Source organism: Vipera berus (genome assembly GCF_964194415.1).
Source record: "Vipera berus genome assembly, chromosome: 1".
In the NCBI taxonomy this organism is placed as follows: Eukaryota; Metazoa; Chordata; class Lepidosauria; order Squamata; family Viperidae; genus Vipera; species Vipera berus.
In genome coordinates this window covers 73,747,449-73,764,568 of record NC_138202.1, presented here as the reverse complement: position 1 = coordinate 73,764,568, position 17,120 = coordinate 73,747,449, and the positions used below count along the sequence as shown (strand labels likewise).

The 17,120-nt window shown below is 43.5% G+C and overlaps 1 protein-coding gene across 1 annotated transcript in view; it reads left to right on the top strand.

Annotated features, from left to right (window-relative positions):
- Window positions 1-607: 607 nt before the first annotated feature.
- RAD51B (RAD51 paralog B) overlaps window positions 608-17,120 on the top strand; it is a 377,386-nt gene continuing 360,873 nt past the window's right edge. The window contains exons 1-5 of the mRNA XM_081312768.1: window positions 608-681; window positions 4,298-4,412; window positions 4,516-4,629; window positions 7,149-7,265; window positions 16,270-16,406. Coding sequence (XP_081168894.1) covers window positions 4,329-4,412; window positions 4,516-4,629; window positions 7,149-7,265; window positions 16,270-16,406 — 452 coding nt within the window. The 5' untranslated portion in view covers window positions 608-681; window positions 4,298-4,328. The remainder of the gene's footprint in view (window positions 682-4,297; window positions 4,413-4,515; window positions 4,630-7,148; window positions 7,266-16,269; window positions 16,407-17,120) is intronic.

Here is a 17,120-nt window from a genome sequence, read left to right as displayed (position 1 = left end):
AAATGGAAATTGGCAGTATAACTGGATATTCCATTAAGCTTATTTTACTATAACCAGACTATTTATTTACTTTACTTCCAAATGTTTGTCCTTGATTTCATGCACACTAACATATTTAATTTGCTTACTGGAGTTGAATAATACACTGAACCTTAAACTAACCAGAGAGGCTGCCTTCATCTAACTATGTTAAATCATAAAAAACAAACCATAATTTAAATGAACACAACTGACTTATTTAAGTAAACTTGGTGTTTCTACTTTAACTTTCATCCCATATGGCAATCAATTAACCTCTGCATTTGTTTTTCATGGTGAACTCTGACTGGAAACGTAACTACAGCAAAACTAAACATTCTCTTTCTGTACACACACACACACACACACACACACACACACACACACACACACACATTTAAAAATCTACCCCACACATTTATATAGAAAAAGAACACCACATGCAGAAACAAACTGCATTAAATGTATTTTCCTAAAGATCCAGAAAGCATTTAAATTTTAAGACGAGTCCTCCACCAAAACCGAACTATAATTCCCAGAATCCCTTTCATCGCGGAAGACTTATAGCGATGAAGAACTAGAGTCGGAGGCCAATCATAACTCGAAGTTGCACTTTCCTGGAAGTTTCCTGTAGAGAAGTGGGAAGCTTTGAAAAGAGTCCAGGTTAGGATGGGTAATTTGGTGTGGTTTGCGATTGGGCGGCATAAGACTTTCTACCGACGGGGGCATATATTTTTTTTTTCTGCAGCGGAGGGAGTCGTAAAGAAGTCTTTGCATCTTTTATTTCCTCCATGATGGAGACAGAACAACCCCCGCGCTTTTAAGGTCTAGGTTGCTATTTGGTGCTGCGCTTTTTATTTCAGGTCTTTTGTGGAAACATGGATGCATCGTAGTCTCGCAGAGTCTGTGGGGCGGGCGTGGAGTAGCTGCCTTTCCGGGCTGCATGGTCAGTCTCTTAATGCTTCTCCGTGGCCCGGGAGTGTTGTTGGACTATCCTGCCGCTGGGAATCCGGTTGCTGTTTAGCACTTGGGAGATGGGTCCTCCTGCTTGCTTTTCTGCTTTTGTTCAGACATGTGACCAGCTCTATCCTAGGGAACGTTAAAAACTTCCAAAAGTTCCGCTTCCAAAACGCGGAGAGAGTTGCGCAGGAACGGTTTCCCAGTGAAAGGCTCCTGTTTAGAATCTTGTGCAATTTGCTATCTCACCTGATCACAGGCCATGGTCTATCCCAGGGGTAGGCAACCTCGGCTCTTTTATGACTCATGGACTTCAATTCCCAGAATTCCTGAGTCAGCTATGCTGACTCAGGAATTCTGGGAGTTGAAGTCCATGAGTCATAAAAGAGCCGAGGTTGCCTACCCCTGGTCTATCCCCCAGAAGCTGCTTTTTCTAGGGAAAAAATTAGAACTAATGACAACAAGAATTTTAGGGGAGTGGGGGAAAGGAAAGTGTGAGTGGGAAGGAGACTTGATGGAGCTGACTATAGTTAGCTAGAGTTGAAGAAAATTGAAATCAATGGTGGTGATTAATAAGAGATTTAAGTAGGGTAAAGGATGTACCTCTTCCAATAGAACATAGTTAAACTGTGGAAAGTTCTGCAATATTTCGGCGGCCATGAACTTGAATGGTTCTAAAGAAGTTGGAGCAGCATATGAAGATCCATAACAATAAGGGTTCTATAATGCCTTACATATTGGGGCAGTGTACCCCTGAATATCAGTTGCTTGAGAATATATGCAGGATAGTAGTATTAACTGTTATTTTGAGTATCAGTGGATTAAATGGGTCAGATATCCTGTTTTTCTTCTGCGATTCATGTGTTGGTTTATGATGGAGATAATTCTTTGTGTAGCGAATAAAGGCATTTCTTATATCTTACATCTTCCAAATGGACTTTTAAAATAAAGGGATGAAAAGAGTAGTAGGTGTAGGTTTGATATTTTTTCATTATCATCTGCATTTTTTCCTCAAGTTCCTACATAAAAAAATGAGTTGAGAATTATTTTTATTATTTTTGGACCCAGAAAAAAAATCTCATTTTGCTACAGGCTGTATTCCAAAACCAGTTTGCTCCCTTTGACTTTTTCTCTTCAGAGTAATTTTTGTAAAAGTAATAATTTTGCTTTCAGGAGGGGAGCTTAAAGAAAGATACATCAAGAATCTGAAGGAAGCATATATTATCGTTTGTAAGAGTCTGGCTTCAGTTATTCCCCAAATGTTAAAAGAATTGAAATGTAGTTTAAGTGGATGAGTTATTATGAAACAAGTGCCCTCTAATATATTGAAGGAATTTTAATAATTTAATAATAATTTAATAATTTAATTTGTATACCGCCCTTCTCCCGAAGGACTCAGGGTGGTGAACAGGGCAATACATAATGAAAAAAAACCGAATACAAAAATTAAAAAGTGATTAAATAACTATGCCCGTGGTAATTAATACATATTAAAAATTAAAACTAATTATAAAAACCCAACCCCATCCCGTCAGACTAGGCCAGCTTGTTCAAAAAAGAAGCTTTTGAGATCGCGCCGGAAGGAGCGAAGGTCGGGGGCCATCCGGAGCTCGACCGGTAAGCGGTTCCATAGGTCTGGCGCGCCCACAGAATTTTCCTATTTCTAGTATGTATAACTGCTTTTCTGCCAAGGAAAAGCATCCAAAATGTTGCAGAGCATAATTAAAATATAGTACTATGCACTTTAAAAATAGAGACATAAAGCCAGCTAAATAATGCTAAAAAGCCAGGAAGCAGAAAGAAGACAGATTGAAAATTTCCTAAAGTCAAAAGAGCAACAGGTAGCTAAACTGATTCTAGCTGCAGTCTCCAAGTCTCCAATAACACTTGGGTATATACAACTAACACAACTAAAGTTAGCTCGGCTTAAAAAGAGTTGTGAAAAATAGGTTTTAGTGGACACAGAAAGAAAATAAGTGTGTTGTGCAACTTGAGGCTACATCTCATGGTGGGTGGGATGGGGAAAGAGATGTAAAACCATTATCCAATATGACTTTTCTTGAGTCATCTAGGTAATAGAGGCATAAAGAATAAGTAGAATGTGGATTATTAACATGATTTTTTTCTTCATTATCAGTGGGCTACCAAATATAAGATTTGTGTGGATTAAAGAAGGTTCAGACCATACGACCAAGGTTCAGAATGAATGTACAGTTATGTCTAGCATCAATACATTGTGTTCCAAGTTGTTGCTTGTAACAGAACCTGACTAGTTTCATCTGTTAATTGTGGTACAAGGTAGGGTAACAGCCTGGCTTTTTAGCATTATTTATCTGACTTTATGTCTCTACTTTTAAAGTGCATAGTACTATATTTTAATTTGCCTTCCAAATGATTTAAACCAAACCTGGACACTTTATGGCCCCTGGTCTTTTGGTTCTCCCTGTCCAGTCCGCCTGAGGTCAATTGGAAATTAGAAATCAAATGTAAATAAGGGTGCCGCAGGGAGCAGTAGAAGAAGCCAGGTTGAGTCTGGCTCTGCGCAGTTGCCATGCACTCCTTCAGCGTGTTGGCAGCCATGAAAGGGCGAAGAGACAAACCACTCTTCTGCACCTGTGCAGTGCTCATCTCTCACCTGGAGCAGCCAGAGTAGTTAAAGTGACAAAGTACATCAAATCTGGTTACACTGGTACACCCCTCCACAACAGTTCCAGTTTCTCATGTGGCTCCTTTGAAAAATAAATTGTCCATACCTGATTTAAACTATAATTTTCATCAACAAGAGTACTGGTCAGTCCTATACAACCAATTTCAAACATCTGGTGCAACCCGAATTATAGTGACTTTGGTTGGAAACAGTGTAATCTGAAGAAACCTGAAGTGAAGGCAACTTAGTAGAATGTGCTAGGCCAGGGTTAGGCAACCTTGGCTCTTTTATAACTCGTGGACTTCAACTCCCAGAATTCCTGAGCCAGCATGGCTTAGGTTGGAAACTCCCTTTCCCCTCAGCATAGCTGGCTCAGGAATTCTGGGAGTTGAAGTCCACGAGTCATAAAAGAGCTAAGGTTGCCTACCTCTTTGCTAGGCTACAAGAAAAAAAAAGACACTCGTGTTTGCTTGAATGTACCCTGAATAATGCAAAGGGAGGAAGAATAAAACATCTTAAACAGGATATTACAAAGGAAATCATGGGGGAAAGAGCAGGAACTGTTACTGGACAGTAAGTTGAATACATCGACTTGAATATATGTTTGTTCAGCACTGTATTTAATACAATGATATTTAATACAACTAATATTATTTCTTTGTTGGTTGGTTATAGAGTTAACTTTCTAGCCAATAACTATGTGAACATGGCAAATAAAAAGCTAAGAAGAGCAGGTTTACCTCAAGATCTTTGTGAGAGACTAAGTCGACATCAGATTATTACTTGCCGGGTAAGAAAAGCTCTTTTATGAAAGAAAATATATAATAAATGAGACAGTACTTGAAGTATGTAGCTTTGAGCACATGTGAAGTATTTCTTAATGCTTTTTGCAGGACTTCTTATGTCTTTCCTTCCTGGAATTAATGAAAATGACTGGACAGAGCTACTGGAGTGTCCAGAAACTTTTTCGGACTGTCAGCCAATCCTGTGCTCCCAAAATGCAAACGGTACGTAGTCTTTCACAAATCAGCATAGGAAAAAACCCCACAAAGTTTTAACTCTAATTTTCACATCTTTCTGTTATTCCACCAGCTGACTAACCTTTCTCCAAGTTGCCTTGATCTTAGCCCCTAACCTCGTTTTCTGGAAGGGTAGGGCATATACGACTGTTCTTGATTGTGTAGCCATGCATCTCCAGGATTACAGCACCTGGAACAGAGACCAGTTCTTTGGTTTGAATGCTAATGGCATCTTCTAGCATATTGTTTAATGGTGTTTCTGTACTGAGCCTTGGTATCCCATCTCATGGGTCAACTGTAGCTAGCTTATAGATGATCTTATGTCTAATATCAGCAGCTGTGTTGTGTAATGGAGAGTAGTGATGTTTCAACTTCAGGTGTTGGCTGCACAGCCAATTGTTGTTACATGTCTTCTTGAGTGTTTGAGTCTGGTATATAATTGGTCTATGTAGTTGATCTATCTCAAGTTGTGAGAGCAGCTTCCTCTTTACTTTGTTGAAGTGTTGAGTAACTAGCTGTTTCTCTGTTAATGTGGATTCAGATCGTCTATCCATCTAAAGTTCCTTCATACATTTCATATACCCCCTATCATTAAGTGTGCTGTTGTAGGAACATCCTATCATTTCCAGGTTCTCTTATCCATGTACACTTATCTAATACATGTATCATCAGGTTTTTCTAACATCTGACGCAGATCTTTTTTAACATCTGACGCAGATCTTATTCATCTGGGCAGTATCTGAGCTGGTATGACATTCCTAGATTATATTACTCTCATTTTTTGTGGTAGGAGGTCTTTGCCCAAGAACCCATAATAATAAGGTAGGTACCTGCCATGTCAAAGGTGGTACTCATCCACTGTGCCATCCAGTTGCTCTCTCTCTCTCTCTCTCTCTGGATAGATAGATAAATGGATGGATGGATAGCTAGATGGATGAATAGCTAGATGAATGGATAGCTAAATGGATGGGTGGATATAGATATCCTTGATTGTTTTTTAAAAATAATTGCCTATACCACCAAAAGATTGGAGAGTAATAAGGTCAATTTTGGGATCCAGTTATTGTGGTAAGAATGGAGATATAAGATACTAAAAGTAGGTTGTGGATAAGTTAGCAGACATTTCTTATTCAGAACCAAATTATATACTATATGAAAGAATCTTGTTCAAAAGGCGGAAGCAACTTGGTTTCTACAATACAAAGATAATCCTTCTCGCCAGTCTTAAAATTCTTTGAGTGTTATCAAGTACCTGGATTAGGTGACCTGCTGAGCATCATTTACTTGGATTTGAACTAAGTCCATTATCATAACTTCAAACAATCCTATCATTATAGTATGGGATTAGAGATGCTTTTGAGTTTGGTGGCTGCTTAAAGAATAGACTGCTATTTAAACAGAATGACCAGCTCTTGCAGTAGAGGGATATGGTTCTATATGGGGACTGTTGCCTCTTAATTTATAACTGACTTTGTGATAGTATCTCCAGGAAGCTATTCAACTCCTCTGGCAAATATCAAATAATTTATGGTGGCCAAAAGTGAGTGTCCAGTTCAAAATAAGTACATTTTGATAGTTTGCTTATGTATATATAGAGAATAAATAAAGTTAGGAGTTACTAAATAAATGGCACAAAACAAGATTGAATGGGTTGGCAGGAAGAAGTAGACTGAAAAATTGTGGTTGGAAAGAATTGATGAGATTCTCAAAAGGGGAAGGCTAGTAAGTTTAAGATACAGAAAACAACGCTTGAAGAAGTGGAAGGGTATGGCAAAATTTTGCAAGTATAGAAACACAGCGAACAGCGTTGTAAAACAGAATTAGCTATCTTTTCATTTCTGCTTCTTGTGTCTTTAATTTCTTAGGCATAGTATTTTTTTCTGTTTCTCCACATTTTGCATAAAAGAGATTACCTCAAAAAGGAATGTGCATTTATGTCTGTCTCTCTGTCTCTCTCTCTTTGTGTGCGTGTGTGTATTCATGTCATGACATATCATACTATGTCATGAAGAAATCCAAAAGTATCATTGCAAACTAGTGGAATAGTGATTAAAATGGCAAATTCACTTTAGCCTAAGCTAATGTAAAATGATACTGATGGGGCCAACAAAATACCTACTATACCAGGGGTAGGCAACCTTGGCTCTTTTATGACTCATGGACTTCAACTCCCAGAATTCCTGAGTCAGCCATTTCTTCTGAAGTTGCATCTCGCAAACAGCTTTTTACTGTTCAAAGAAGGAAAAGGCATATACTTACATGTTGTTGTAATATTATAGTTTAATTGTATTTGCACTATACAAATATTGTAACTAGTATATTATCTTTGATCAGAAAGCTTAGGAAAATATTAATGAAGACAAGAAAATAAATTAAAAACCTACCAGGAATTTTCTTTTATATTTTGATAAGCAAAACACTGCAGTTACACTTTTGGAAGAAAGTATTACTAAGCAGTTTTCTTAAAAATTATATATAGCATGTTTTAAAATGATTCCTTGTTTTAGGCTTATGAAATGAAAATGAAAAGAACCACCAATCCTTCAACAGCATTCTTGCCAACAACGCTGGAAGATCTGGATAAAATATTGCATGGTGGAATTGCCTGTGGTAGTCTTACAGAGGTAAAAGGTGGACATTTAGCTAAACTTACTTGTATCTGTTTATTTAACATATTTCCAGTGAGTATTCATTTATGGTGTTAAAATGTTAGGCGTGCAGGTCATTCCCAGATACCATTAGACTTATCTCAAAGTACTCTAGATGGTGTACAGCATTGGCCATAAAAGCACATAGAATATTAAATGCCTGATCTTTTTTAAAGTATCAAAACCAACACATAATCAGAAAAAGCAAAGGCAAGCCCCAAATAAAATGCAAGATAGGTACCAGGGATTAGGGATTGGGGGATCTTTGAAACGGCTCCTGGACGCTATTTTTCGTGACGCTGAGCCTCCCCCCCCCCCGAGCTAGCGGCCTGTTGATCTGAATGAGCAGCGCTGACAATTCCTGCTGACCTGTTGAGCTCTGTTATGGCGTCAATCACCGCTACAGCGCCGTGAAGCCCAGGACGCCTCACCTGCCTTCTTTCCTCTGCCTGTTCGCCGTGGATACCCTCTGCTTGTCGGAGGGGCAGCGGCGACGACCCCACCGGATGGAGATCCTTTTTACGACCATCTGCTGGCTGACACCGTTCTTTGGTGGCGAGGAGCCTCCTCTTCTCCCGGATGGTGGTTGCAGATTGTGGGCCTGGTCATCGGCCTCGGCGGACATGTTAGTGAATTCCAGGACTCAACATAACTGCTGGGATCACTTCTCTCCGCCGTTGAAGGATGGCTTGGACTGGTGGATGGACATTGGGGAGAGAATGTTTTGCTCTCCCCCCCCCAGACTGGCGGTGCGGGCTGGCGTTGGGAGGATTGACAGAGGCCTGGCCTGCCTGTTCCTTACTTTTTATGTTGACAGGCAGGCATTACGGCTAGCTCCTTACCTGATGGGAACGAAGATCTCCCTATGGATAATCCAGTGTGGACGGGACCGAACCGTGGTGGGAGGACGGTTTTGGACTGGTCAGCCCACCTCACTGGTGTGGGAGACCAGTTGGGGTGGGCCTGGCTTAGGACTCCCCTTCTCTCTCTCTGCTCTAGTTAGACTCCTCAGCCGGAGTGAGAGGACGGCTGAGGTTGTCCCTTAGAATTCCATCTCGGGTGAGAGCTGAGATGGCTTTGCAGATTGAGAGATATGCCCACTGGACCTGTTCTTTTTCCATCTTTGTACCATCAACGAACAATCCTTTGGCCATATTTTCAACATCGGCCCCAAGAGACTAATTGAGTGCTATATGATCCATCGTTATTCCGAAGCGGATTTGTATGCCCTTAGGGCGGTTCCTGCCTCATGGGCGCGACCTGTCGCCTGTTTTCATACTCCCCTTAATGACGGGCCCAAGCTTTGGGACTCCGAGAGGTGGTTGGGCTTGGATAGGGGCCTCGAGTTAAGACGCGCTAAGAGGCCCCTGATCAGATTTTTAGCCGGTTATTTTAAGAGGTTAGGGAGGGGGAGGGAGGGGGGGGTGGGGAGGGAACCTGTAACCGGCACTCAGTCTGGTCCTGTTAGAGGTCCTGGTGGGACGGGGTTGGGGGAGGTGGCTGCTGGCGCTGGGAATGTGGGGGTGGGGCATCGAATCCCCACGGCGATAGGGTATGGCAGCAGGTGTTTGCGCGGAGGGTCATATCAACATCTGGGATCGCGCCCCCGCTATCTTCGAGCGGTGGCACGCTCCGACCCTCCGGTTAGCACCCTCTTACCCGGGGATGAGGGTGATCAGGCCCCTGAGCTCAGGCTGGTCTATTTTAACGCTAGATCCGTAGTTAATAAAGCTCCCCTCATCCGTGATCGGATCGAGGAGGAATGTGCGGATCTAGCGTGTATCACGGAAACTTGGCTGGGCTCGGAGGGAGGGGTGCCTCTCACCGAGTTATGCCCGCCGGGTTTCCGGGTGCTGCACCAGCCACGGGCTCAGGGCAGGGGTGGTGGGGTGGCAGTGGTTATTCGGGAGACATTATGTCCCCGGGAGGCCACCATTGTCCAGATGGCCGGGAGTGAAACCCTCCTCTTGAGGTGTGGTCCTCGGGTTCAGTTGGGCTTGTTGCTTACATACCTGGCGCCCAGCTGTGTGGCAACAGCCCTGCCCGAGCTGCTCGACACCCTCTCAGGGTTGGCGGTGGAGTTCCCCAGGCTTGTAGTCCTGGGAGACTTCAACCTGCCATCACTGGGAGGGTCGTCGGAGTTAGCTCGGGAGTTCATGGCTTCCATGACAGCCATGGGCCTGACCCAGGTTATTGAGGGCCCGACTCATGAGGGGGGTCACACTCTTGACCTGGTGTTCCTGTCTGGACAGTGGTTGGATGATCTGGGAGGGGGTTCTCCGTCCATCACCCCTCTGTCATGGTCAGACCATTACCTCCTGAGGCTAGTTTTCCGTCATGCCATCCCCCGCCGCTGGGCGGCGGAGCCGACCAGGTGGTTCCGCCCCAGGCGCCTAATGGACCCAGATCTGTTCCAGAGGGCGCTTGGGCCTATACCTATCACCCTTACCCACAGCCCAGTCGATGCCCTGGTGGAGGCCTGGGAAATGGCAGCCACCAGGGCACTCGACTGCGTTGTACCCATGCGACCTCTGACCCGACGCAGATCCCGTTGGGCCCCATGGTTCTCTGTGGAGCTCCGGGAGATGAAGCGACGGAGACGAGGTCTAGAGAGCGGTTGGAGATCCAGCCGATCCGAATCCGACCGATTGCAGTTAAGAACCTTTACAAGGTCTTATCTTGCGGCGATGAGGACGGCGAAGTCTAACTACTTTGCCGCCCTTATCGCGTCCGCAGATAATCGCCCGGCCGCCCTGTTTAGGGTGACTCGCTCCCTCCTTAATCAGGAGGTGAGAGAGGATCCCTTGCAGGGACGAGCCGAGGAGTTTAGTCATCATCTGGCGGACAAAATCGCTCGGATCCGGACCGGCTTGGACTCTGACTGGGCAGAGTCTAACGTGGAGGAATCAGGCGGTCTTGAGCACGTTATCTGGAATGAGTTCGACCCTGTTTCCCCTGATGATGTGGACAGGATCATGGGGAGACTGAGCACCACCACCTGTTTGTTGGATCCGTGCCCCTCCTGGCTAGCTTATGCGGCTCGGGAAGGAACACGAGGCTGGTTCCATGCAGTAATAACTGCTTCCTTGAAGGAGGGTGTCTTTCCTGCCGCCTTGAAGGAGGCGGTGGTGAGACCCCTTCTCAAAAAGCCTGCTTTGGACCCGGCTGTTTTAAACAACTACCGTCCAGTCTCCAACCTTCGCTTTCTGGCGAAGGTTGTTGAGAGTGTGGTGGCGCATCAGCTCCCTCTGTTCCTGGAGGAAACTGATTATCTGGACCCGTACCAATCGGGCTTCAGGCCCGGACACAGCACGGAGACGGCATTGGTCGCGCTGGTGAATGATCTCTGGAGGGCTAGGGACAGGGGTTGCTCCTCTGTCCTGGTCCTATTAGATCTCTCAGCGGCATTCGATACCATCGACCATGGTATCTTACTGCGGCGTCTCAGGGGGCTGGGAGTGGGAGGCACCGTTTTACGGTGGTTCTCCTCCTACCTCCAGGGCCGCTCGCAGTCGGTGTTGACAGGAGGGCAGAGATCCGCCCCGAGGTCTCTCATTTGTGGAGTTCCTCAGGGGTCGGTTCTCTCGCCTCTCCTGTTCAACATCTATATGAAGCCGCTGGGCGAGATCATTCGTGGTTTTGGGGTGGGGTATCATCAGTACGCTGATGATACCCAACTTTTTCTTTCCACCCCAAACCAACCCAGTGATGCCCTCTCCGTGATGTCCCGGTGCCTGGAGGCGGTTCAGGTCTGGATGGGGAGAAACAGGCTTCGTCTCAATCCCGCCAAGACTGAGTGGCTGTGCATATCGGCATCTCGGGTTAACCAAGTTATTCCATCCTTAATGATGGGGGGTGAGGTGTTACCCCCCGTCGATAGGGCTCGCAACTTGGGCGTCCTCCTGGATTCACGGCTCAATTTCGAAGATCATATAGGAGCCGTGACCAGGGGGGCTTTTGCTCAGGTTCGCCTGGTGCGCCAGTTGCGTCCCTATCTGGACCGAGACGCCCTACGCACAGTTACTCACGCGCTTGTGACCTCCCGTTTGGACTACTGTAACGCTCTCTACATGGGGCTGCCCTTGAAGATCACTCGGAGGCTTCAACTGGTGCAGAATGCGGCCGCGCGAGTTGTAATGGGGGTTTCCCGATACTCCCATGTAACACCTCTACTCCGTGAGCTGCATTGGCTTCCGGTTGCCCTCCGGGTGAAATTCAAGGTGCTGGTTATCACCTATAAAGCCCTACATGGCCTGGGTCCGGGATATCTGAGGGAACACCTGCTGCCGGCATCAAACGCCCTTCGCCCAGTGCGCTCCCACAGGGAGGGTCTGCTCAGGGTCCCGCCGGTAAGAGATTGCCGGCGGGTGACACCCAGGGATAGGGCCTTCTCGGTGGGAGCGCCTGCCCTTTGGAACCAGCTGCCGGTGGAGCTGAGAACTGCGCCCGACCTCCGATCATTCCGCCGGGGCCTGAAGACCTGGCTCTTCGAGCTCTCGGGCCCAGACTGAGGAGAAATTTTAATCTGGGGTTCTTTTTAATTGACTACAGGGTCAATTTAATATTTTTTAATTTGGTTCTTAATTTTTGTATTTTGGATTTTTAATTCCCTGTAAACCGCCCTGAGTCCTCAGGGAATAGGGCGGTATATAAATATAACTAAATAAAAATAAAATAAATAAATACCACAGTCAACATGGATAAAAGCAGATTGAAATAAAACAGTTTTAAGATGTTTCTGGAACTGTGGCAAGGTGGGACAATTGAATGTATTTCCTGGGGAGAGTGTTCCATAAAATGGGGGGGGGTTGTTGTTAAAAAAGAAGGCCTAATTGCCCCCACCATGGCTCACATACCTTTTATTTAGCCTTCCCTCTTTGACCATAGGACACCAGCAGATTCTGTGTTGCCTGATGTCTCCTGCTACTGCACCATTTGCAACTTTAGGGATAATAATCAGCATGTTAAATTGGGTGTGGAAGTCTACTAATAACCATTGCAATGACTTTATATTAAATATGTAATTCTGTATTGGCAGTATCAAGTCAATAATCATGCCGCTGCATTTTTTTTAACCAGCTGTGGCTTCTGAGTTTTCTTCAAAGACAGCCCCAGATAGAGGCACTCACTGCACTAGTCCAGTCAACTGGCAATCAAGTGATGATTAGGTTTGGGCCCTTCTGTTCCTGGTTGGTTTAAAACTGGTGAATCAACTGAAGGTAGACATAACCTCCCCAGCTACAACTTCTATCTGCTGTTTGAGTAGGAGCTATAGATACAGGAGCACTCCCAAATCATGAACCACTTTCTATGCGGGGAAACATAACTACATGCAGAGTAACTACTAGGACCATGTTATGGGAGTACCCTGACCTGAGTGTGTTTTGTCTCATCCAGGTCTTCATAGCCTCATCAGCTGTGGTTATTCTGTTTTAGATACCTATTCTAAAACCTAGGAGTTTAATACCTAGACCACGGGTTGACAACCCGCGGCTCCGGAGCCGCATGCGGCTCTTTGAGCTGTCTCCTGCGGCTCCCAGTCGCCCGGTGCGCGCGCACCTCTTCGAACGGGCAGTGGTGCGCGCGCACCTCTCCAAATGGAGAGTGGCTCCGCCCGTTCCGAGAGGTGCACGCGCACCTTTCCGAAGGGTGGAGGTGCGCGTGCACCTCTCCCAAACCGCCGCTGTCCCGTTTGCACAGCTGCCGCGTTCGTCCATGTTTGACGAACGCGGCAGGTCTCCGAACGGGACGGAGTGCACCTCTCCAAAGGGGAGACACGTCGCCGCGTAGGTGCCTCCCATTTTGCGCATGCGCGTGAGTGGATGCACGCGCGCGCAATTTTTGCGGCTCCCACTTTTTGGTTTGTGTGATGGAACCGGTTCTGAGTGGCTCTTTTCCTTTTTCCGGTTGCCGACCCCTGACCTAGATTTCAGTTTTATCACAAGAAAAGAGGTTTTTTATTCCATACTTTTGTGGCTTCACTGAAACAACTGATGCTGAAAAAATTTACTATTCATGTTTATGACTGATGATGTGGTTGGAAAGTTGAAACTCGAATACACTTTTTTCCTATTGCCAGTTCTTACCCTGGTTCTCAGAGAGTCAGAAAAATGTTCTGGCACTGATTCCCCAGCATATTTTTTAAATCATTAGTAAAGTTTAAAGAAGGAATTGAATCATGCCCTTTTGTGACTAATCATTGTTTGTCTTGAAATAATGAACATTTACATGAAAAGTGGCATTCTTTCTACAAAGGAAAACTTGAATGTTGTTACTGTAGGGAAGGCATTTTGTACCCAACTTCAGATTAAAAATAGAACAAGGTATTTTCAATGAATTCTCGAGTGAATTTTAGCAGAGTTTTAAAGTTTAGATTGGAAAGATTCACAGGCAATAATGAAAGAAAGAAAGCAAACAAAACATGGTTTAATTACTCCTGAAAGAAGAAAAAAATATGCTTGTGAGAAATCTTATCTTTATATTCCTATCAATAGTCTGTGGGAGCTCCCAAGTTGAGCAGTCAATCAATGGATTGATTTTGATGGCTGTGATAGAGTAAGGACAGGCAGAAACAGTGGGCTGGGATTACTTATTGAAGCTATTTCATTTTGTACATTAGATTATATACTTCATCAAGAAGAGTGTTTCTGATAACAAATGTCTTGTTTCTGGCAAGGCTGCATTCTTAACCCCAGAGAGTTACAGAAAATATCCCAAATGAGCTAAGAGCTTGTTAAATTCTGGCAGCTGTTCCAAGCAATGTATGTTGGTATTTCATAATCACATTATTCTGAGTTTAAAATAATATACTTATAACCCCTCTTTCTGTACCTTGGGGGAAAACAAGAAACAAAAAAAGCCTGTGGGAAAAATGAGGAAATAACTTTTTATTGAATTTTCAGCTCCCAAAACCTAACCCTCTCAGTTGGAAATGTTATAATTATTCCATATGCTACTAGTGTGGCAGTCATTCATTGTAACGGACTTAAGACCTGAACTACCAACTAAGCATGTGGGGTCTTAATGTGTTACAGTATAAGCATTAATTATTATACTAGGGAGAAGAGAGGAAAAGATGTCTGAAAATAAGAATAGCAAAGTGCAAATAGAATTTAGCTGGTGAAACTATCCTGACAATTACATTCATCTAGTTACAAATTTGAAATTGAAATATTCAGAAAGCTGTAAAAGTTGCTCTGTGGGTATAGTAGTAACCACAGTGCAGCTTTCTGAAAGTTTCTCCCTTGTCACGATATATGGCTCACTTTGGGTATCAAAGAGACAGGCTACAAATCCAAACCAGGAATTGCCTATTGAAGGTCCCCTCCTATCTTGAGGTGTGGTGGGGAGGAGATATGAGATATCAGAGGAAACATTCTTTTTGAGCTCCCCTTCTTTGAAATGGGCTCTCCCAGCCCACCTTACAAAGGCAAGCAAAAATGTTTTTTTGAGGTTAGGACGCTGAGCTTGTCAATCAGAAGGTCGGCAGTTTGGCGGGTCGAATCCCGAGTACCGCGTAACAGAGTGAGCGCCTGTTACTCGTCCCAGCTTCTGCCAACCTAGCAGTTCGAAAGCACGTAAAAATGCAAGTAGAAAAATAGGGACCACTACGGTGGGAAGGTAACAGCGTTCCGTGCGCCTTTGGCGTCTAGTCATGCCGGCCACATGTCTACGGCTTTGAAACGGAGATGAGCACCGGCCCCTAGAGTCGGAAACGACTAGTACACATGTGCGGGGGAACCTTTACCTTTACCTTTTTAAGGTTTTGGGGATTGAAATTATAGGCACCATACTGGTTCTAATGTTTGGTGTGTATGTTACATATTAATTTTGTTATTATGGTGGAAATGTAGTAAGTAGAATGTGGCCTGTTGCAAGGAATGTATGTGGGTCAACAGAACTAAAACTAGCGGTCTACTTTTGCTTGTTTTATTATATGAAACTAAGAGTTGGGTCAGAAGAAAACGTAAAAGGTAGAATGAATGTTGTTGGTATAAACTAGATTTGGCTATTTCCTTATCTTTTCTTATATCGTGCCTTTAAATTATTTGGTATAGTACAGCTAGTCCTTGACTTACAGCAGTTCATTTCAAGGTTGACTCAGCCTTCCATCCTTCCGAGGTAGGTAAAATGAGGACCCAGATTGTTGGGGGCAATTAAGCTGACTTTGTAATAATGCCGCTTGGGGGTGTGTGTGAAAGCCTTAATAATAAGCAGGCATATACACAGAATGAAGGCTACTGCTAAGCTTGTAAGCCGCCCTGAGTCTTCGGAGAAGGGCGGGATATAAATGGAATTAAAATAAATAAATAAATAAATAAATAAATTTAGTGACCATTCAAAGTTACAATGGCACTGAAAAAAGTGACTTGCGATTGTTTTTCACACTTACAACTGTTGCAGCATCCCCATGGTCATGTGATCAAAATTCAGATGCTTGGCAACTGGTTTATACTTACGACGGTTGCCGTGTCCTGGAGTCATTTGATCAGCTTTTGAGACCTTCTGACAAGCAAAGTCAATGGAAAAACCCAATTCACTTAACAACCATGTAACTAACTTAGCAAATGCGATAATTCACTTAACAGCTGTGGCAAGAAAAGTCGTAAAATTGAGCAAACTCACTTAATAAATGTTTCACTTAGCAACATAAATTTTGGGCTCAGTTGTGGTCACTGCTCAAGGACTACCTGTATTACTATATTTTACTTGAAAGAAATAATGGGTATTTTAAACGTGTTTTTTTTAAAAAAATAAATATATATGTTTTAAAAAATATATTTGGACATTGCATCATACTATCAAACCCTATAATCTCAAAATCTATTACTTTTGCTATTTTTAAAATCAAACTGAGATATGGCATTGTAAAATTACACGATACTGTTGAGGTATAGTGATGCGGAGGCTAAAGCTAAAAATAGAAGCTGTAGATTTACAGAAAGATTATAATGCTGTTTATGTCTCCTTCTGTTATTAGATAACGGGTCCATCAGGTTGTGGTAAAACTCAGTTGTGTATTATGATGAGCTTGCTGGCCACACTGCCCACTAACATGGGAGGATTGGACGGGGCGGTTATTTACATCGATACAGAGTCTGCATTCACTGCTGAAAGGTAAGACTGATACAAAAAAAGTATTTACAGCTTTAGAAGTCATGTTTCATTACATATATAGTACAGATGTAGCCTGGAATTAGTTGTTCAAATGTCATAGTGTTCTTTTGAAGGCAGTGAAAGATCTAAGTCAAATTCCAGTATTGTCTTTTCTTCCCTCTGCCCAGTTACAGATTTTGCAAGCTCCAAGCATAGAGCCCAGTATTTGTATAGTCCATTGTAGTGCAACACTCCTTTGCAAAAATAGCCAGCTACGGTATATTTTTGGGAACTTACCACCCATTGGCATTTAAAAAAAACATTGCTTCATTGCTTTTCTAATGCTAATAATTCAGTGAAATTCCCACTAGAGTGCAGTCCTGATCCAGTTGAATTTAATAGTGAATCCATTAGAGGCACCTACAACATTCTCGTTTCCAATCCTCTAAGGATAATGTCATTGGATTACTGACAATTTGTGAATGCATTTGAGTCTCTTTGTTAAAAGAGTAGAAATATTTATTAGGTTTTTAATTATTTATGTAATTTAGATTGGGCTGAAAGTTCATTCTAAAATAATTCTAAAGGTTGTCACTAAATGCTGCTCCTTTGTGTTTCTTCCACTTGATCTTTCTGTGATGGATACAGAAGTATTCCATTGCTCACCTTCAAAGAGGTTAAGCCTCTGCAAATATTCTGACTGAATACCTAAAACAATTTGTGAGTTTGCACATT